This window comes from Anomaloglossus baeobatrachus, chromosome 2, assembly GCF_048569485.1.
Source record: "Anomaloglossus baeobatrachus isolate aAnoBae1 chromosome 2, aAnoBae1.hap1, whole genome shotgun sequence".
NCBI lineage: Eukaryota > Metazoa > Chordata > Amphibia > Anura > Aromobatidae > Anomaloglossus > Anomaloglossus baeobatrachus.
In genome coordinates, this window is record NC_134354.1 from 721,997,858 (window position 1) to 722,018,374 (window position 20,517).

General features: G+C 43.3%; 1 protein-coding gene across 2 annotated transcripts in view; it reads right to left on the bottom strand.

The window, feature by feature from the left end:
• B3GLCT (beta 3-glucosyltransferase) overlaps positions 1 to 20,517 on the bottom strand; it is a 571,051-nt gene that overhangs the window by 16,337 nt on the left and 534,197 nt on the right. The window contains exons 13-14 of one of the 2 annotated variants that reach the window (XM_075337354.1): positions 16,205 to 16,324; positions 7,029 to 7,173 (exon numbers count right to left, since the gene is read on the bottom strand). In XM_075337354.1, coding sequence (XP_075193469.1) covers positions 7,029 to 7,173; positions 16,205 to 16,324 — 265 coding nt within the window. Of the gene's footprint in view, positions 1 to 7,028; positions 7,174 to 11,603; positions 11,830 to 16,204; positions 16,325 to 20,517 lie in introns of those variants that run through there. The other variant, XM_075337355.1, reaches the window with a different exon arrangement.

Sequence of the window (20,517 nt, forward strand, 5' to 3'; positions counted from 1 at the left end):
TGAAGTATATTTCATGCGAGAAATTGCCAAGAAACTGAAGATTTCTTACAACGGTGTGTACTACTCCCTTCAGAGGAGAGCACAAACAGGCTCTAACCAGTGTAGAAACAGAAGTGAAAGGCCGCGCTGCACAACTGAGCAACAAGACAAGTGCATTAGAGTCTCTAGTTTGGGAAATTGACGTCTCACAGGTCCTCAACTGGCAGCTTCTTTAAATAGTACCCACAAAACGCCAGTGTCAACGTCTACAGTGAAGAGGCAACTCCGGGATGCTGGCCTTCTGGGCAGAGTGGCAAAGAAAAAGCCATATCTGACACTGGCTAATAAAAGGAAAAGATTAATATGGGCAAAAGAACACAGACATTGGACAAAGGAAGATTGGAAAAAAGTGTTATGGACAGACAAATGAAAGTTTGAGGTGTTTGGATCACACAGAAGAACATTTGTGAGACGCAGAACACCTGAAAAGATGCTGGAAGAGTGCCTGACACCATCTGTCAAGCATGGTGGAGGTAATGTGATATTCTGGGGTTACTTCGGTGCTGGCAAAGTGGGAGATTTGCAAAATGTAAAAGGGATTTTGAATAAGAAAGGCTATCACTCCATTTTGCAACGCCATGCCGTACCCTGTGGACAGCGCTAGATTGGAGCCAATTTCATCCTACAACAGGACAATGACCCAAAGCACACCTCCAAATTATGCAAGAATTATTTAGGAAAGAAGCAGGCAACTGGTATTCTATCTACAATGGAGAGGCCAGCCCATTCACCAGATCTCAAGCCTATTGAGCTGTTGTGGGAGCAGCTTGACCGTATGGTACACAAAAAGTGCCCATCAAGCCAATCCAACTTGTGGGGGGCTTCTAGAAGCATGGGGTGAAATATCTCCAGATTACCTCAGCAAATTAACAGCTATAATGCCAAATGTCTGCAAAGCTGTAATTGCTGCAAAGGAGCATTCTGTGCCGAAAGCAAAGTCTGAGGGGAAAAATAATTATTTCAAGTAAAAATCATTATTTCTAACCTCGTCAATGTCTGGACTATATTTTCTATTCATTATGCAACTCATTTGAAAAATAAAAGTTTGATTTTTCATGGAAAAGACAAAATTGTCTGGGTGACCCAAAACTTTTAAACTGTAGTGTATCTATACACACACACACCCACACACACACACACATACCGCATTCAAGCTAAGGTTCATCTTCCCCTTTCCCTGAATTTTTATATCTGCCGTTATGATTTCAATCACATCCATTCTTCATTCACTTGGTGTCATTCTATATTCGTAAGGTAGAAAACAGCCTGAATCTCGGCAGCTGAAGCATGCTAACTGTGGCTAAATAAAACCAACTCAATTGTGATCTTAGCGTTCAATGCTAGATTTATGATGATGTGTATTACGGCCAGTACAACATGTTCTCAGCTGTAGTTAAGTGCATTTCTGACAGAACAACCAGTATTGTGCATTAAATGATGAGATTGGCTCAAAAATACATAAATAAATGTGATTATTGCATTAACACGCACCTGAACTTGAATGTAATTAGAGTAAGGGCAACAATTTGTCTTACTGTGATCAGAGCGTTCATATAATGCTAAGAAAATACACAAGTGTCCTCTGCACTTTTTCTGTCGGATAAATATTTGTAGTATCAAATGGCCAACTTTAAAAAACCAAAAAAACAAAAAACAACTACAAACTGACTTTGGTTGCAATATCAGGAGTTGTTTATGCTACATGTATCTATTTGTGGACATTCAGTGGTCATGATGTGAATTGCAGCCCATTGAGGCTCTGCAATTATATCATGATAGTGTAATATTAGTACTGTACAGTGAGAAATTTGAGTCCTTAATAGAGATGAGTGGACTCGCAGATAACCGGGATAGACAGGTCACTGTTACATTTTTTAAAAAATCCGGTTCCGGTTCCCATATAAGTCTATGGAGACAAGAATCCGGCGATTAAAAATGGTGGAGGAAGGGATGAGGGCATGGCAGCACGCGCACTGTACTGACCGAGGCTCCGTCATGGCTGTATACTCCCTCCAGGTCACGCATTCACTTCCTGAGCCGATAATTGAATATGCACCGCTTTCCCCACCCATTGGCGCCTGTGATTGGTTGCAGTCAGACGTGACCCCACGCTGAGTGACAGCGTGTCTTCCACTCACAGGCGGTGTGTGTGTCTAGATTGTGCAGCAAAAATAAATAAATAAAACAATTGCTGTAGGGTTTCCCCATATTATGATACCCAGTACAGATAAAGCCCACGGCTACAGGGTGCTGCCTCCAGCCATGTGCATATCTTGGCTGTGTATTAATAGAAGAAGTATGTGGCGCTTTTTTTTTTAAACTAATTATTAAAATAAATAATTTAAAAAACAACGTGCAGTCCCCCCAATTTTGATACCCAGCCATGATAAAGCCCGACAGCTGTGGCTGGTATTCTCAGACTGGGGAGGCCTATGGTTATTAGGCCGCCCCTCAGCCTAAAAATAGCAACCTCTAGCTGCCCGATATTGTCGCATCCATTAGATCGGCTCTTCCCGATTGCACTGATGTGGTGATGACTGGGGTAATAGCAGAGGTTAATAACAGCACACATCTGCTGCTAAGGCCTAGATTAGTGATGGGAAGGGGGTCTATGAGACACTAATCTGTAAGTGAAAGTAAATAAACACAAACACCGAAAAAATCCTTTATTTGGAATAACATACAAAAACCACCCTCTTTGACCACTTTATTACCCCCAAAACACCCCTGCAGGTCCAACATAATCAACATAGCGTCCCGAGACGATTCAGCTCTACTATATCCAAGTCACAGCAAGCGGCCATAGACCATGACTGCCAGCTGTGAGTGCAGACAGAGACTGAGCCGTGCGATCAGTGGTGATGTCACTCAGGTGATTTGTGGTCACAGTTAGATGTCCCACGGTCCTTCACCTGTGAAGACAGGTAACCTGACCTCAGGTGACCTCGGTAAAGTCAGTGAACTCACCTGCGTCTCCTGGCAGAAAACAGTGTTTTTTTTGTCAAGAGATGCAGATTTAGCGCTGACATTTTCACACTGTATTCATACACACAATTCACACCTCCTGTTGGAAAAAAAAATGTGTTTTTATGCCAGGAAGTATAGATTGGGTGCAGGAATATGATGTAAAAATGTTATCACCAAATCTACATGTTTTGGCAAAAAAACCCTGCAGTTTTCTGCCAGGAGATGCAGGTTTCACCTGAGGTGAGGTAACTGAGTTTACTGAGATTACCTCAGGTCAGGTTACCTGCTCTTACAGGTAGAGGACTGTGGGAATCTGCAGCAGTGACCACAAATCACCTGAGCGACATCCCCACTGATCATGCAACTCAGTCTCTATCTGCACCCACAGCATGCTCTATGACCGCTTCCTGTGACTTGGATGTAGCAGAGCTGAATCGTCATGGCACCTTATGTGGATTACGTTGGACCTGCAGGGGTGTTTTAGAGGTTAATAAAGTGGTGAAAGAGGGTGTTTTTGTATTTTATGCCAAATAAAGTTTTTTTCCGGTGTTTGCATTAATTTACTTTCACTTACAGATTAGTGTCTGAGATGCTGCCATTACTAATCTAGGACTTAGTAGCAGGTGTGGGCTCTTATTAACCACTTATTACCCCGATTAACACCACACCAGGGCAACGGGAAGACCCATGGTAAAGCGCTGAGCTTCTCACATCTGATAGATGACTGCAGGTTGGGGGGGGCGGTCCAATAAGCATGAACCTCCCCAGTCTGAGAATACCAACCCCCATCTGTGTTGCTTTATCTTGGATATCAAAATTAGGGGGACCGCATGTCAGTTTTTTAATTATTTATTTAAAGAATTAAAAAGAAAAAAAAACAGCCACGTGTGGTTCCTCTTATTTTGATACATAGCCAAGATAAGCGCAGAGCTGGGGGCTGTAGCCTGTAACCGGATGCTTTATTTTTGCTTGGTATCATAATATGGGGGAACCCTACGCTAATTGTTTTATCCATTTATTTATTGTTATACCTCGATACTGACCTGCAGACAGCGCCTGTGAGTTATTGCAGTCACACGATGTCACACAGGCTGGGGGTGCGTCTGACTGCAACCAATCACAAACGCCAAGACAGCTGGTGGGCAGGAAAAGCAGTGCATATGCGATGAGATAATGCACGACACCAGAAGTGAATATGCGACCTGAAAGCAGTTTGCAGCTATGACGGAGCCACGGTAAGTATGAAGCCCTCGCTTCATTCTTATTTTCTTTATTTTTACTTTTTTTTTTAATTTCTCGAGTGCTGGATTTGGATCAAACACCAGAAATCCCAGGCCTGGGTCCGGCACCCGAATACCTTTGAAACCGCACGGATCCGAACTTTTACAATCCGGATCCGCCCATCCCTAGTCCTTAATTAATGGGAACCAACCACCAGGATTTGCACATATAAAGTAAAAGGTATTGCCACACTGGTGCTAGGATGGTGAATAAATGAAACCTTCACTTTCCAGATTGGATGTTTCATTGCAGTAAAATATTTTATCAAAGTTCGAGAAATCCATGCAGCAGTGGAAAAAGTGGTATGCGCAGTTACCGAATCTGGCGCCATTTTAATGAAGTGACTGAAATACTTCAGTTGCATAGTGCGCATGCGCCAGCCATAGTACTAATTGTGGCAACGGTGGAATCTATTTACATAGCGACCATGAAACCACACAGGGGAGGAATAATAAAGGAAGACCTGGCCCACATAGTCCAGCGCCACTGCACTCACTAAACAACTGGTGCACTGATTTCTGTAACTTTGATAAAACGTTTTACTGCACTGAAATATCCAATCTGGAAAGTGAAGGTATGATTTATTCACCATCCTTGTGCATGTACTTTATATGTGCAAATACTGGTGGTTGATTCCCTTTAAACTTGTGAAAAGGGTGGATGCCTCTGCATAGGAAGGATCAGAAAGCCCATACTCCTGATATAAAAAGTCGATAGATAAATTATTGTGGCATTATTTATTGACAGCATAAAAACCTAGAATGCTCTCTTATCAGGAGGCAGAATGATTTCATGTAATTTCAGGAGCTCTGCAATTGATTTCCGCGCAGTCTGGGGTGGAGAGTCCAGTGGGCAGTCCTAATTAAGTGATTGACAATTATTTCTGCAAACATACTCAAAGACAGTCAATCCAAGTAGGTGTCACGAGATATATGGAGATAGGACGGCGGCCGCTAAAGTGGCCCTCAGATCAGCGACCCTGTTCTGTCCCTCATCTCGGAGGTAGGTTTGATGGTAACCAGGTCTGAGCCCTCAGTGTAGCCCTGATCTTACTCCCGCTCTCCCACACTCTCGTGGCGGGCCAGGAAACACAAAGATGAAACCCCACAAAATGACACAACAAGGGACAACTAAAACTGATACACAAGACTCAACACACACAGGATAGACGTGTATTGGGAAGTAACGAAAAAGAGGAGGAAGTAACGCACAAGACGGAAACGCTCACACCACTCAAAAGTGCAGCACGGATCACCATGAGCAGGAAAAACACCAAGACCGGGATCGCAGAAGCTATCATTGGCACATACAGGAAGGAAGCCTTGCTTAATATAGGAAGGAGACAGCTGCACTTGGCAATCAGCAACCTGAGCATTTAGGTCCTGCTCACCAGTCTGCAATCCTGCAGAGCTGCAAACCAGTGAACCTGAACAAGCCAACACCCGCCTCTGGCTGAACAATGCAGAAGCCTCAGGTTGCTTGTCAGACTCTGTAATGTGAACAAAGTCTGACGCCACTGTGCCAGCAGATGTGTGCAGAGCTGAACATCGCATGACAGTAGGCCCAGCTAATAGACTCGTAAAACCACTGAGAAGAGAGATTAAAATGCACAAATCAGTTATATTGCATATTTCCCTATAAAACTATACATCAATCTGCTCCTCTCCTCCTGATCTATAAGCTTGCGGTCTGCAGATAGCACAGCATGTCCAAAGTGAAGGGTTCTGTTAAACATCTTTACACAAGTTTAAAGGAAACTACTTTTGCAAATGCAAATTGGAAATATGTCAAAATTTCGATGCAAACTTCTGATCAAAAGCTGCCTTACAGGAAACATGTCAAGATTCAAACACTACGATCTGCAGGCAGAATGTTATAGAGTAGAAGGAGGTGAGCAGATGCATATAGAGTTTGGGGGGAAAAAGCTTTAGTGTAACTGTATTCTTGTAATTAATTTCTCCTTCGCTGAGTTCGCGCTCATGGTGCGCTTAGGAGTCAGTTGGGTGATCCATGGTAGACTCTTCCCTCTACATGTGAACATACAGATTTATCTGTCAATCACCAATAGGAGAACTCACATGACTCCTAAACGTACAAAGGGGAGGGATTCAATAAAAAAAAGAAGATAATGGAGGTCCATTCACAGACACACAGGACTGATTTACTGGTCAATTTCCGGTCATTTTTGTTTCAACACATATGGTTCGGTGTGGCTATGGCATAACAAATGCAGTACTGTCAATCATTGCAGTGGGGGTGGAGCTAGCCAACAACATTGTGAGAGGATGTGTGTTTTTAACAGCAGAGGCCGCCCATGGTGCGCCAGGCACTTCATATGCACTTAATCCAAAAATAGAGTGAAAGGTTCCAGCACTCTGTTCTACCATATAAAGGAAGGACGTGTTCCGAAACGCGCAAGTCGGGGCCATGCTGGTCTGGAACGCTGTTTTTATTGTATTTTATGATACATGAAGAAAAGATATTTTTTATGGAACAATGGAGTGCTGGAACCTTTCACTCTATTGACTACTTGAGGACGCCAGCCATTTTCATGCACCTGTGGATCCATTGGACACTAGGCTGAGCTTTTTCCATTCCTCTTTCCCTCTGTATGCACTTAATCCTAGAGAAGATTTTCAAACTTCAATTTTCAAAGGTATGGCTCTTATTAAAACAAGTGTGCTAACTTTGAAATAGACTTCTGATCTTTAAGACTCCATTTAAGAACGTTCCCCTCTTACCTGATGGAATAGTGGGCTGTGAGTGACAGAGATCCCCAGGCCACTGGCGCACATGCCAAGCACCATATCATCGGGGGCGTCATTGCTGTAACACCGACACTTACTACGTATGAAGTCCTTGACAGCCGCTCTGCTGAACACCATACTGAGGGAAAAAGCAGAAAGTCTCAGATTACATTCTGTGCTAGAAACATCAAAAGGATTAAAGGGAATCGGTCAACAGGTTTTTGCTATGTAATCTGCAGATAATATGGGATATGGGCTGAAAAAGATTTCAGGAATGTGTCATTTATTTATTAAGTGGTGTTCTGTTGTTTACTTACAGTGAAGGTTTTATCACTAGGCTAGTATCATTGATGTGACTAACTGCCTCCTGTCAAGTTGTCCGATCATGCTCCCTCCTCTGATAAGCAGCTCACTGTCGATAGACAATAGATATAGGGAATCTGGTGTGGGTGGGTTTAGCTTTCTGAGCTCTGCTACATGCTATATCGAAGAACTCCGATTGTGCTACAACTTCTGCACTAAGTTAGTAATATATCCCTGGAATCAGGGTCTCGTTTCATACTTCATGCTGTTGTCATATAAGGTAGCAAAAACCTGATGACAGATTCCCTTTAAAGGCAATATGTCAGAAGGTTTTTACTATAGCATCGAAAGCAGCAGGATGTAAGAGCATTCACCCTGATTACAATGTTGTATCACTTACTAGACTGCTTAGCGTAGCTTTGATAGCATCCCTGTTTAATCTGCTGTAGATGTAGTAAGCGGTGTATAACCAAACCCACAACCCTGATTGGCAGCTTCCTGTGTACATTGTACTTTGTGAAGAAGCCGACAATCCGTGGTGAGGGGCGGGGGTTAGACATATTATCTTGGCTGCCTGGTATCAGACACTAAAGGCCACGTCTCACTAAGCGACATCGCTAGCGACATCGCTGCCGAGTCACGGTTTTTGTGACTCAACAGCGATCTTGCTAGCGATGTCGCTGTTGTGACATCCAGCAACGACCTGGCCCCTGCTGTGAGGTCGCCGGTTGTTGCTGAATGTTCTGGACTATTTTTTGGTTTTTGCTCTCCCGCTGTGAAGAACACATCGCTGTGTGTGACAGCGAGAGAGCAACGATCTGAATGTGCAGGGAGCCAGCTTCTGCGGATGCTGGTAACCAAGGTACACATCGGGTAACCAAGCAAAGGCTTTGCTTGGTTACCCTATATTTACCTTGGTTACCAGCGTCCACAGCTTCTAGAAGCCGGCTCCCTGCTCCCTGCACACATAGCCAAGGTACACATTGGATAACTATAAGCAAAGCGCTTTGCTTAGTAATCCGATGTGTACCATGGTTACGAAGCACAGCGTCGCTTCACGGGTCTCTGGTGGCTGATCGCTGTGGAGATGCTTTGGAGATCTGCCTGATTGACAGCTCACCAGCGACCATGTAGGGACGCTCCAGCGATCCCTCCCAGGTCAGATCGCTGGTGGGATTGCTGGAGCGTCGCTAAGTGTGACGGTACCTTAAGTCCTCTACTAATAATCTCGTAGTGAGAAAAACACTGATTGTAATAAAACTACAAAAAGCTGCTGAGCAAGGGACACATCCCTGAAATCAGGCTCTCTGCCCCTGTTCTCAGATTAAATAGCAAAACTCTGTTGACATATTCCCTTTAACATACCACCTACATTATTTTTTCTAATTAAACATATATACTATATATATACAATACTAAGCAGTTAACATTTTTGGCAATGGCCCTCCTATATCGGCAAGCGTAAGTATGTAGCCCTTTTCTATACTTATAAACTCTGCCTAGTAAATAGTTGCTAATGGCAAAGTGTTTTTTCTGGAATATACTTCTGACTATAATATGCAAGTGCATCTCAATAAATTAGAATATCATCAAAAAGTTAGTTTATTTCAGTAATTCAATACAAAAAGGGAAACACATATTATATTGAGTCATTACACACAGAGTGATCTATTTCACGTGTTTACTTCTGTTAATGTTGATTATGGCTTACAGCCAATGAAAACTCAAAAGTCATTATCTCTGAAAATTAGATTATATAAGACCACCTGAAAAAATTATTTTAAACTCAGAAATGTTGGCGCCTACTGAAATGTCTGTACAGTAAATGCCTCAATACTTGGTCGGGGCTCCCTTTGCATGAATTACTGCATCAATGCGGCGTGGCATGGAGGCGATCAGCCTGTGGCACTGCTGAGGTGATATGGAAGCCCAGGTTGCTTGATAGCAGCCTTCAGCTCGTCTGCATTGTTGGTCTGGTGTCTCTCATCTTTCTCTTGATAATACCTCATAGATTCTCTATGGGGTTTAGGTCAGGCGAGTTTGCTGGCCAATCAAGCACAGTGATACTCTGGTTATTAAACCAGGTATTGGTAATTTTGGAAGTGTGGACAGGTGCCAAGTCCTGCTGGAAAATGAAATTTCCATCTCCAAAAAGCTTGTTGGCAGAGGGCAGCATGAAGTGCTCTAAAATGTCCTGGTAGACGGTTGCACTGACTTTGGTCTTGATAAAATATAGTGGACCTACACCAGCAGATGACATGGCTCCCCAAACCATCACTGATTGTGGAAACTTCACACTAGACCTCAAGCAGCTTGGATTGTGGCCTCTCCACTCTCCCTTCAGACTCTGGGACCTTGATTTCCAAATGAAATGCAAAATTTACTTTCATCTGATAACAACACCTTGAACCACTGAGCAACAGTCCAGTTTTGTCTCCTTGGCCCAGGTAAGATGCTTCTGGCGTGGTCTATTGGTCATGAGTGGCTAGACACAAGGAATACGACAGTTGTAGCCCATGTCCTGTATACGTCTGTGTGTGGTGGATCTTGAAGCACTGACTCCAGCAGCAGTCCACTCCTTGTGAATCTCCCCCAAAATTTTCGAATGGCCTTTTTTTTAACAATCCTATCAAGTCTATGGTTATTCCGGTTGCTTGTGCACCTTTTTCTACCACACTTTTTCCTTCCACTCAACTTTCCATTAATATGGTTGGATACAGCACTCTGAACAGCCAGCTTCTATAGCAATAACCTTTTGTGGCTTACCCTCCTTGTGGAGTGTGTCAATGACTGTCTTCTGGACATTTGTCAAGTCAGCAGTCTTCCTTATGATTGTGTAGCCTACCAGACCAGACTAAGGGACCATTTTAAAAACTTCGGAAGCCTTTGCAGGGGTTTTATGGTAATAACTCTTAATTTTCTGAGATAAAGGGTTTTGGGGTTTTCATTGGCTGTAAGCCATAATCATCAACATTAACAAAAATAAACACTTGAAATAGATCACTCTGTGTGTAATGACTATATAATATATGTGTTTCCCTTTTTGTATTGAATCACTGAAATAAATTAACTTTTTGATGATATTCTAACTTATTGATATATATATATATATATATATATATATATATATATATATATATATACCGTATTTTTCGCTTTATAAGACGCACCTGATTATAAGACGCACCCCCAAATTTGGTGAAGGAATAGAGAATTTTTTAATAAATGGGGTCCGTCTTATAATGCCAGTGTCCGTCTGACAAATCATATAGGGTATATGTCCCTCATAGCCCCCCCCATCCTAAAATTAGCCCTCTGAATCTGGATATGGCCCAGTGATGCCACATGTCCCCTATGCCTGGCACACATCCTCTATGGCTGGCACACGGCCCACTGTGGCTGGCACACGGCCCACTGTGGCTGGCACACGGCCCACTGTGGCGGCACACGGCCCACTGTGGCGGCACACGGCCCACTGTGGCGGCACACGGCCCACTGTGGCGGCACACGGCCCACTGTGGCTGCACACGGCCCCATGTGGCTGCACACGGCCCCATGTGGCTGCACACGGCCCCATGTGGCTGCACACGGCCCCATGTGGCTGCACACGGCCCCATGTGGCTGCACACGGCCCACTATTGCTGGCACATGGCCCCATGTGGCGGCACATGGCCCACTATTGCTGGCACATGGCCTCATGTGGCTGCACACGGCCCACTATTGCTGGCACATGGCCCCATGTGGCTGCACACGGCCCCATGTGGCTGCACACAGCCCACTATTGCTGGCACATGGCCTCATGTGGCTGCACACGGCCCACTATTGCTGGCACATGGCCCCATGTGGCTGCACACGGCCCCATGTGGCTGCACACAGCCCACTATTGCTGGCACATGGCCCCATGTGGCGGCACACGGCCCCATGTGGCTGCACACAGCCCACTATTGCTGGCACACGGCCCCATGTGGCGGCACACGGCCCCATGTGGCGGCACACGGCCCCATGTGGCGGCACACGGCCCCATGTGGCTGCACACGGCCCCATGTGGCTGCACACAGCCCACTATTGCTGGCACATGGCCCCATGTGGCTGCACACAGCCCACTATTGCTGGCACATGGCCCCATGTGGCGGCACCCGGCCCATGTGGCGGCACACGGCCCCATGTGGCGGCACACGGCCCACTATTGCTGGCACATGGCCCACTATTGCTGGCACATGGCCCCATGTGGCGGCACACGGCCCCATGTAGCGGCACATGGCCCACTATTGCTGGCACACAGCTCCCTGTGTTATATATCGCCCCATGCTGCTGCTTTTAGGAAAATAAACTTTCCTTACCTTCTCCAGCATTGTCCTGTCTGTGTCCCCTCCTCGGGGTTGATCTCCAGCCTCCTGCATTTCCTGGTTCTCGGCCGGTCATGTGATCGGCACGGCAGAGTGAAATCTCTTGTGCCTTATCACAGCAGCAGGAGGGAGGCCTGGCAGACACGCTGGAGGAGGTGAGTAAAAAGTTTATTATTTTACTGTTTGCAGCAGCATAGGGGACATAGCTAACACGGGGGAGGGGGCATGTGCAATCAAAGAAGGGGCAGGCAGATATAATATACACTGCTGCCCCAGCCTATCGCCGCGGTGCACTTTCAGCACCATGGTGGTGGACAGCAGCTGTGCATATTATATGAGCGGGTGCAGGAGATCAAAGTCTGCTGCTCCCAGCTTTCACAAGTCCCCCAGCAGAGCTCCAGAGCTGCCCGCACCTCCCCTGGACTCTGTAGTGTGTGTATATATATATATATATATACACCCCCCCCCCCGTATATTCGGATTATAAGACGCACCCCCTACTTTCCCCCAAAATTTGGGGGAACAAAAGTGCGTCTTATAAAGCGAAAAATACGGTATATACATACATACACACACACACACACACACACACACACACACACACACACATATATATATATTAGTTAATTGTCTACTGTGCTTTGTCCTCCTGCATGTCTCAAGCGGGCTTTACACGCAGCGATATCGCTAGCGAGCGTATCCGCCCCTGTCGGTTGTGCGTCATGGGCACATCGCTGCCCGAGGAGCACAACATCGCTAACACCCGTCACACTATACTTACCTGCCTAGCGACGTCGCTGTGGCCGGCGAATCGCCTCCTTTCTAAGGGGGCGTTTCGTGCGGCGTCACAGCTGCGTCACTAAGCAGCTGCCCAATAGAAGAGGAGGGGCGGAGATGAACGGCCGTAACATCCCGCCTACCTCCTTTCTTCCTCATTGTATGCGGCCGCAGGTACAATGTTATTCCTCGTTCCTGCGGTGTCACAAGTAACGATGTGTACTGCTGCAGGAACGACGAACAACATCGTACCTGCACCAGCAACGATAATCGGGATAGGAACGACTGGACAACGATCAACGATATGGTGAGTATTTTTGATCGTTAACGGTCGTTCCTGCGGTGTCATACGCAACGACGTCGCTAACGAGGCCGGATGTGCGTCACGAATTCCGTGACGCCAACGACATCTCGTTAGCGATGTTGTTGCGTGTAAAGCCCGCTTTACAGGCAGCTGATATTATTCTCCATCACAAGGCAAGAGCCATACTAACAAGAAAAAAAGACTGTTGCTAACAAAACCTCAAGAACACAAGCCTTAAGTATTCTTCCCAGTTACATTTCTCCAACTAATCCATTTGATTAATGCACACAATTATAGGCATTAATCTGAACAAATGTTAACTCTTTTTAACATGTGCCAGGCTATGATGCCAAATGCTACAACTATAAGAAAATTGCCGAAAAAGACTCATTTGTTTTTCTACAATTGAAGCAGCCCAGGCAGTGGACGACATAAACATGGTAGTTTGTACTCTACGCGCCCACATATTATACGTCCATGTACTAAGTGGCATGGTTACATTTTTAGGAACAAACTAATTATTGCATGTCTTTATTATTTCCAGAACAAGTGCTCCTGACCATGTCTGGATAAACTTTGGGTCAGTTACAGGGGCTAAACATAACATTATATTTCCCAGCACATCACATTAACCTGAGAATAAGAAAATTATTCCCTTTAAACAACTTGGGTGAAGCTGGAGAAGGTGTAAGCACATCAGAAACATTTGGGTAAAGCTTAGGTGGAACAAAAAATATTCTTTCATCAGATGTGGTGTCCAAGAAGTAGATGCATCTCATGATGACCAATTTTGGGAAGTTATAATAACTCCAGGCAAATCTTACTTTTACTCTTTGCTAAGTTTGCGCATGGACAAGTGGGTCAACATAAAAAAAAAATGGTTCTCTTGAGTTTTTCAGTAGCAAAAACACATGTACAATGCACACAGCTGTATCAATATTATTTTCTCTTTGCAAATTCGGTTATTAGTAAAATATCCAAACTTTTTTAAGTTTGCAATAAACCAATGTCACAAGAAAAATAAAAATAGACCAATACACCCAATATAACAAAATGATTCTTAGTTTCATTCTATAGTGCAATATAACAAAAGGTTTCTCCATATTGTAGACAAAATGCTACTTTTACTGATTACTGCAGTCTCAGAATTATTCAACCCCTTCATGACAAACATTTTTATTACTTAGTAGAACATTTGCTGTAATGATCTGCTGCAAATGATGCACAACCGGACCCCAGCTTCTGGGAGCATTCTTCATGGGCAATGGTTTCCAGGTCACTTTTATGCCTGGCTTTGGATGCTACAATGAAATCCTGAGATCCTGCCAAAGATTTTCTATGGAATCTTCTATGGACTGTGATAACCACGCCAGAATCCTCCAGGATTTCTTCTGTAACCAACCCTTGGTGGACTTTGGGTTATGCGTGAAATCATTGTCGCCAAGCTTCAGATTCCAAATCAAAGGAATGATATTTTCTTCTAGAATATTGTGATACTTACTTGAATCTTGCTTTCCACATGCTGAAAGTTTCCAGTGCCAGAGAAAGAAAAGCAGCCCCACAGCATCACCAAATTACAACTGTAAGCATCACAGAGCTCCTGCCATGCTTCACTGTAGGCAGTGTGTCCTTTTCGGTATATGCTTCATTCTATTTACTCAAGTCCCAGCACTTCCAATCATGCACACTACGAAGCAGGGTGAATGCGTTCAGGCTTCAGAAAGGTTTAGTGCATATGACCGGAAGTGCTGGGACTTTTGATCATGTGCACTAACCATAAAGCCGAAGGTCTACAGTGGTGACAACGGACACAGGTACATGCTTCACCGCTTATGGCACTGGGCATTGAATAGCATGATAGCACACTCCTGTGGGTGCGCTAACATGCTAAGAGGGCAGACAAGTAGGGAGATATAACGCCCTTATGAGTAGTCCCTGTGCTCTGTAGCATATCATAAAGGATCTTTTGAAATACTTTTTCTAAAGATCTTTTTATCTATGCTACTTGATGCTGGGATAGTTAGACAGGGATCAGCAAAATGCAGCCAGAACTGCTTGTGGTTCTGGGTGCATATAGGACCTGACAGATTCACTTTAAGTAAAAGTATTAATCAGGCTGGGCTCACATGCTGTAGGGGAGAAGCCCCAACAATAAGGCTGCACTTGTGCAGACATACTGATTGGCGCGATCTTCACTGCAATATATGAACTCAACTTGATAAAAAAAAAAAAAAAAAAATTGATCACAGATTTTAGCCATCAAGTTGCAAGTTTCTCAGTCATCTTACTGTAAATATGTAGGTTTGGGATTATTTTCATCAGACACATACAGTGGTACCTCGGTTTGCTTTGATCTCGGTTATCGTTGGTTTCGGTTTTCGTCGATTTTTTCTACTAAAAATTTGCTGCGATTTTCGTTGATTGCCTCTGTTTTCATCTGTTTTTGTCGGCATGCTCACATGTATTTACTCTTTACATTAGTGTTTTATATTCATTTAATATTTTTATACTCGTTTCTTATCGTTTTTAGTATTAAACACTTTCTTTATTCCCTATAAAATGTGTTTTTTGTGTGTATTTTAGAGCGTCTAAAACGAATTAATTGGATTTACATTGATTCCTATGGAAATAATTGCTTCGGTTTTAGTCGGTTTCGGTTTTGATTGATTGTATTCAGACGGATAAATCAACGAAAACTGAGGCATCACTGTACTATGATCTATGATACGTTGGTGCAAAAAACTAACTTAATAGTCACAGTTTTCTCCATACTGATACAATTACAGCATTGTGACTTACTATTTTGTCCCCTAGTCTTGGTCAGCTGGATGTAGACCTAATCACTTACCTGGTAGCTCTCACAATATTTCAGATGGTCTCTTCAGGGAGGAAGGAGACGAACATTAGTGGTACCCATTGGAAGTAACAATCCTAAAAGTCAAAAATGGCTCTTTAACGAGCCTTTTCATATGGCCTAGGATTTATGCCAGATCACAACCTCAATTTGCAGACACTGTGTATCGGGATGATTGTCCCTCGTCAGTGCAAAGTATAAGATCTGATCTGGCTTTATAAGAAGCTAAAGTGGGGTCTAAGGGGAGACCTCCAACAATATTTCAGATCAAACAATCTACAACTTGTAGACTAACCACACTTGTTGCTTTCCTAATGAAAAAACTATTACAGCAAGATCCATAAATCACTAAATTGCACATTAGGCGTTTTCCTCTGCTGCAATGTACAGTCATTTACAAACCCCGAGGTTCTTGCTTTCCCACAAGCTTTGATATTATTTGCAACCACTGAAAAGGAAATGTAATTAAAATCCTGGATGATTTCTACTTGGAATATGCAATAAGTAAAGCATGAGTGCATTAAGTGGAGATAGTTTTGTGCATTTATATTGGAAACACATCAAATAGAAGGCATTAATCTCTTACCCGCCTCCACCGGTGATGTAACTGTAACCTCGCGCTCCTAATCCATAACCATACCGTTCTCCCAAAAACACAGGCTCATTACAATCATAGCAACTTAGCAGTTTCTGTAATCTCGGAAGACTAAAGAGGGAGGAAAAGAAAGGTTAAAAATTACATAAAAAGGTAGCAAAACCTTATTGAAGATCATACAAAACGCCTCTTTATTTATCTGGTGATTTTTCCAGGGCAAACAAAACAGAAAAAAATAAAGCAAAAAAAAACCCAACAACAATAAAAACAGATCTCAAGAGCACACAACTTTCTATATGTTATGACGAATTTTAGCATTTGTATGCCAACCCTCTTAAAGGAGTTGTGACTTTTGATGAAAGTCTGCAGTCACTCTATGTGACCGCAGACTAATGAATCCTCACAGTGATACACAATTAGGATTCACCGATATTGACGGTGAGATTTAGCGGTCCCGTGACAGTACATATTGGATTTGCATCCGCGCAGTCACGTGCCGACTAGAGATGAGCAAACCCGATGTTCGGTTTTTGGGCAGAACAGCAGCTAGGGTTCAGCGTTCAGAAGCTTTACATATGCTGACCACTGGTGCAAGCATTGCAGTGCTCTGGTATACTTGGTGCTCATCCCAGTGCGAGCTGCTTGCAGTGTTTGAACGGCTCACATTAGGGGTAACAATACTGTGAACAGATGTAGTGTGCAACCCCCCATAAAATGGAAAAACTCTACCCACCCTCCCTAGGAAGTACTCTGCTTATGGCTGCCTGTATGTGGTCGGAGACTCAAACTGCCAATCAGTGACTTCAATTGGGGTTCTGTCCAATTTTGAAGCAGTGGAGGTACGGTTCCGCTGCACCTGACGAACTGAACTTCCACGGGTTCGCTCATCTCTAGTGCCAACTAGACATTTTTGACTTCTCTCAATTCATTTATATTGAGAGAAGCCAAGCATGTCTTACGTGGCTGGTAATTATGGAAATCGCATATTTGCACTCACGTGACCACTTGCTCTCGCCAGCAATACCAGTGAATCCTAACAGTGTGCACGCTGCAGGCTGTCAGGATTCCGAAGTCTGCATTCACATAACCTGACGGCAGACTTTTATATGAAGCCCCTTTTAAATAAAAGGGCCTTTGGAAAAACTGCAATTTCTACTCTTGCTGAACGTCTCCCACTATGTGGTTAATAGGTTGTGGACATCTCTTAAAAGGGAACCAATCATCAGGATTTTCACATATAACCTAAAGAAAGCCAGTGCTATACTGGCACTATCAGGCTGATTCTATTCATACCTTTAGTTGTCAGCTCAGATATATAGGTTGTGAAACCCAAGAAAGTAAAGTTTATAAAATCATCAGCTTCTTGAGTGACAGCAGCTGAGGATCAGATAATAGCTGGGGGGAGTATTCATACTTACGCTAATTCTAACAGGGGAAGGGGATAAGTATTATACAATCGATTTAACTTTTCACTTGCAGAACCTGTGTGAGGTCATACTCATGTGACCAGAAGGGGCGGGGCCTCAGCCAACAGAAAAATGTTGCTTTGTGGTATGAGCTTTGTTGGCTAAGGCCCCGCCCCTTCTGGTCACATGGGTATGACATCACACAGGTCCTTCAAGTGAAAAGTGAATTGTTTGTATAATACTTATGCTAATTCTAATAGGGGGAGGGGATAACTATGAATACCACCCAGATATTATCTGATTGGCAGCTGCTGTCAATCAAAAAGCTGCTGATTTTATAAACTTTACTTTTTTGGGTTTCAAAACCTAAACATCCGAGCTGACGACATCCGAGCTGACCACTACAGGTATGTAGAGAATCAGCCTGATAGTGCCAGTATAGCCTTGGTTTTAGGTTATATATGAAAATCCTGGTGATTGGTTCCCTTTAAATTATTGCACTTAGGTGATTCAGCTCCACCAAAAGCGTAAACTCAAGTGCAGAGATGTGCTCTCCATAGACAAAGATTCATAAAATTATGGGTCATATTTAAAAAGTTCTGTGGTTTTATGGTTAAGGTCACGTAAGGCATACTTGTAGAAATTCAGTAGCAAAGTGTATTTTACCAAATCACTCACAAAGTAAAAAAAAAATTACTGTGAATTCAATCAACAAATAGAACTAAATGTGAGTATTATGTGTCTGGTAACAGACCATGTGCCGTAATATCTATAACTAATAGACTATTACACATCGCCATTGTCAAAGAAAGTTCTACCCTTCAGGTTAAGAAGATAGATACACAGCATGATTCCTGCTCTGCGAGCGACAACCACCTTCACAATCCGCTAACTATTCATGTTATAATCTCCCTGACCTCTTGGGTTCAAGGGTTTAAGTGTAATTTTTGGCATTCTGAGCAATCTGATCCAAAAAATACAGTTTTGGAAAGGTCCCGCAAAGGTCTTTTCAGACTCCTCATTACCGAGAAATACATTAAGAAAAGCATTTAAAGCAGTTTTCAGTGAAGCATTACATCTGTAATTAGCTGCAATGTCTTATTTCACGAGTCATGGACGAGAAGTTTGCATCCATAACATATTTGTAGAATGCTTGTAACCTGAAACCTGGCAAGGTCAATGGAAATTATATTACAGGGATGCTTGCTTCATCTATGATAATGTTGAATTCACGAATAAGATCACACATAGCGCCTAAAGCAGACTGATTAGTAATAAAACCTAAATAATATTATAATATATACAGTATATATATCATACAGTATATATACACACATATTATATATATATATATATATATATATATATACACATATATATATATATATATATACACATACACACACACTTATGTATAATATATATATATATATATATATGAACAACGACAAGGCAGAATCCAGCAATAACGTGAGCAATCCGGGATGCTGTTAAAAAATGTTTCTTTCTTTTTATTCATAAATTCATTAAAATATAATGGTCCAAGCAATTCAGAACAGCATTATCGCAGGAAAATAGCGCAGATAGGACTACGCGTTTCAGCGGTAAAATCCGCCTTCTTCAGGGTCCAGAATTCACAGGAGTGAGCTGGTCTACATTGTTGGACATATATATATATAATATATAGAGAGAGAGATACATATCTGTATATATATACCTATATAGATATAGATATAGATACAGTGCCTACAAGTAGTATTCAACCCCCCTGCAGATTTAGCAGGTTTGATAAGATGCAAATAAGTTAGAGCCTGCAAACTTCAAACAAGAGCAGGATTTATTAACAGATGCATAAATCTTACAAACCAACAAGTTATGTTGCTCAGTTAAATTTTAATACATTTTCAACATAAAAGTGTGGGTCAATTATTATTCAACTCCTAGGTTTAATATTTTGTGGAATAACCCTTGTTTGCAATTACAGCTAATAATCGTCTTTTATAAGACCTGAGCAGGCCGGCACAAGTCTCTGGAGTTATCTTGGCCCACTCCTCCATGCAGATCTTCTCCAAGTTATCTAGGTTCTTTGGGTGTCTCATGTGGACTTTAATCTTGAGCTCCTTCCACAAGTTTTCAATTGGGTTAAGGTCAGGAGACTGACTAGGCCACTACAACACCTTGATTTTTTCCCTCTTGAACCAGGCCTTGGTTTTCTTGGCTGTGTGCTTTGGGTCGTTGTCTTGTTGGAAGATTAAATGACGACCCATCTTAAGATCCTTGATGGAGGAGCGGAGGTTCTTGGCCAAAATCTCCAGGTAGGCCGTGCTATCCATCTTCCCATGGATCCGGACCAGATGGCCAGGCCCCTTGGCTGAGAAACAGCCCCACAGCCTGATGCTGCCACCACCATGCTTGACTGTAGGGATGGTATTCTTGGGGTCGTATGCAGTGCCATCCAGTCTCCAAACGTCACGTGTGTGGTTGGCACCAAAGATCTCGATCTTGGTCTCATCAGACTAGAGGACCTTGAACCAGTCTGTCTCATAGTCCTCCAAGTGATCATGAGCAAACTGTAGACGAGCCTTGACATGACGCTTTGAAAGTAAAGGTACCTTACGGGCTCGTCTGGAACGGAGACCATTGCGGTGGAGTACGTTACTTATGGTATTGACTGAAACCAATGTCCCCACTGCCATGAGATCTCCCCGGAGCTCCTTCCTTGTTGTCCTTGGGTTAGCCTTGACTCTTCGGACAAGCCTGGCCTCGGTACAGGAGGAAACTTTCAAAGGCTGTCCAGGCCGAGGAAGGCTAGCAGTAGTTCCATAAGCCTTCTACTTCCGGATGATGCTCCCAACAGTGGAGACAGGTAGGCCCAACTCCTTGGAAAGGGTTTTGTAC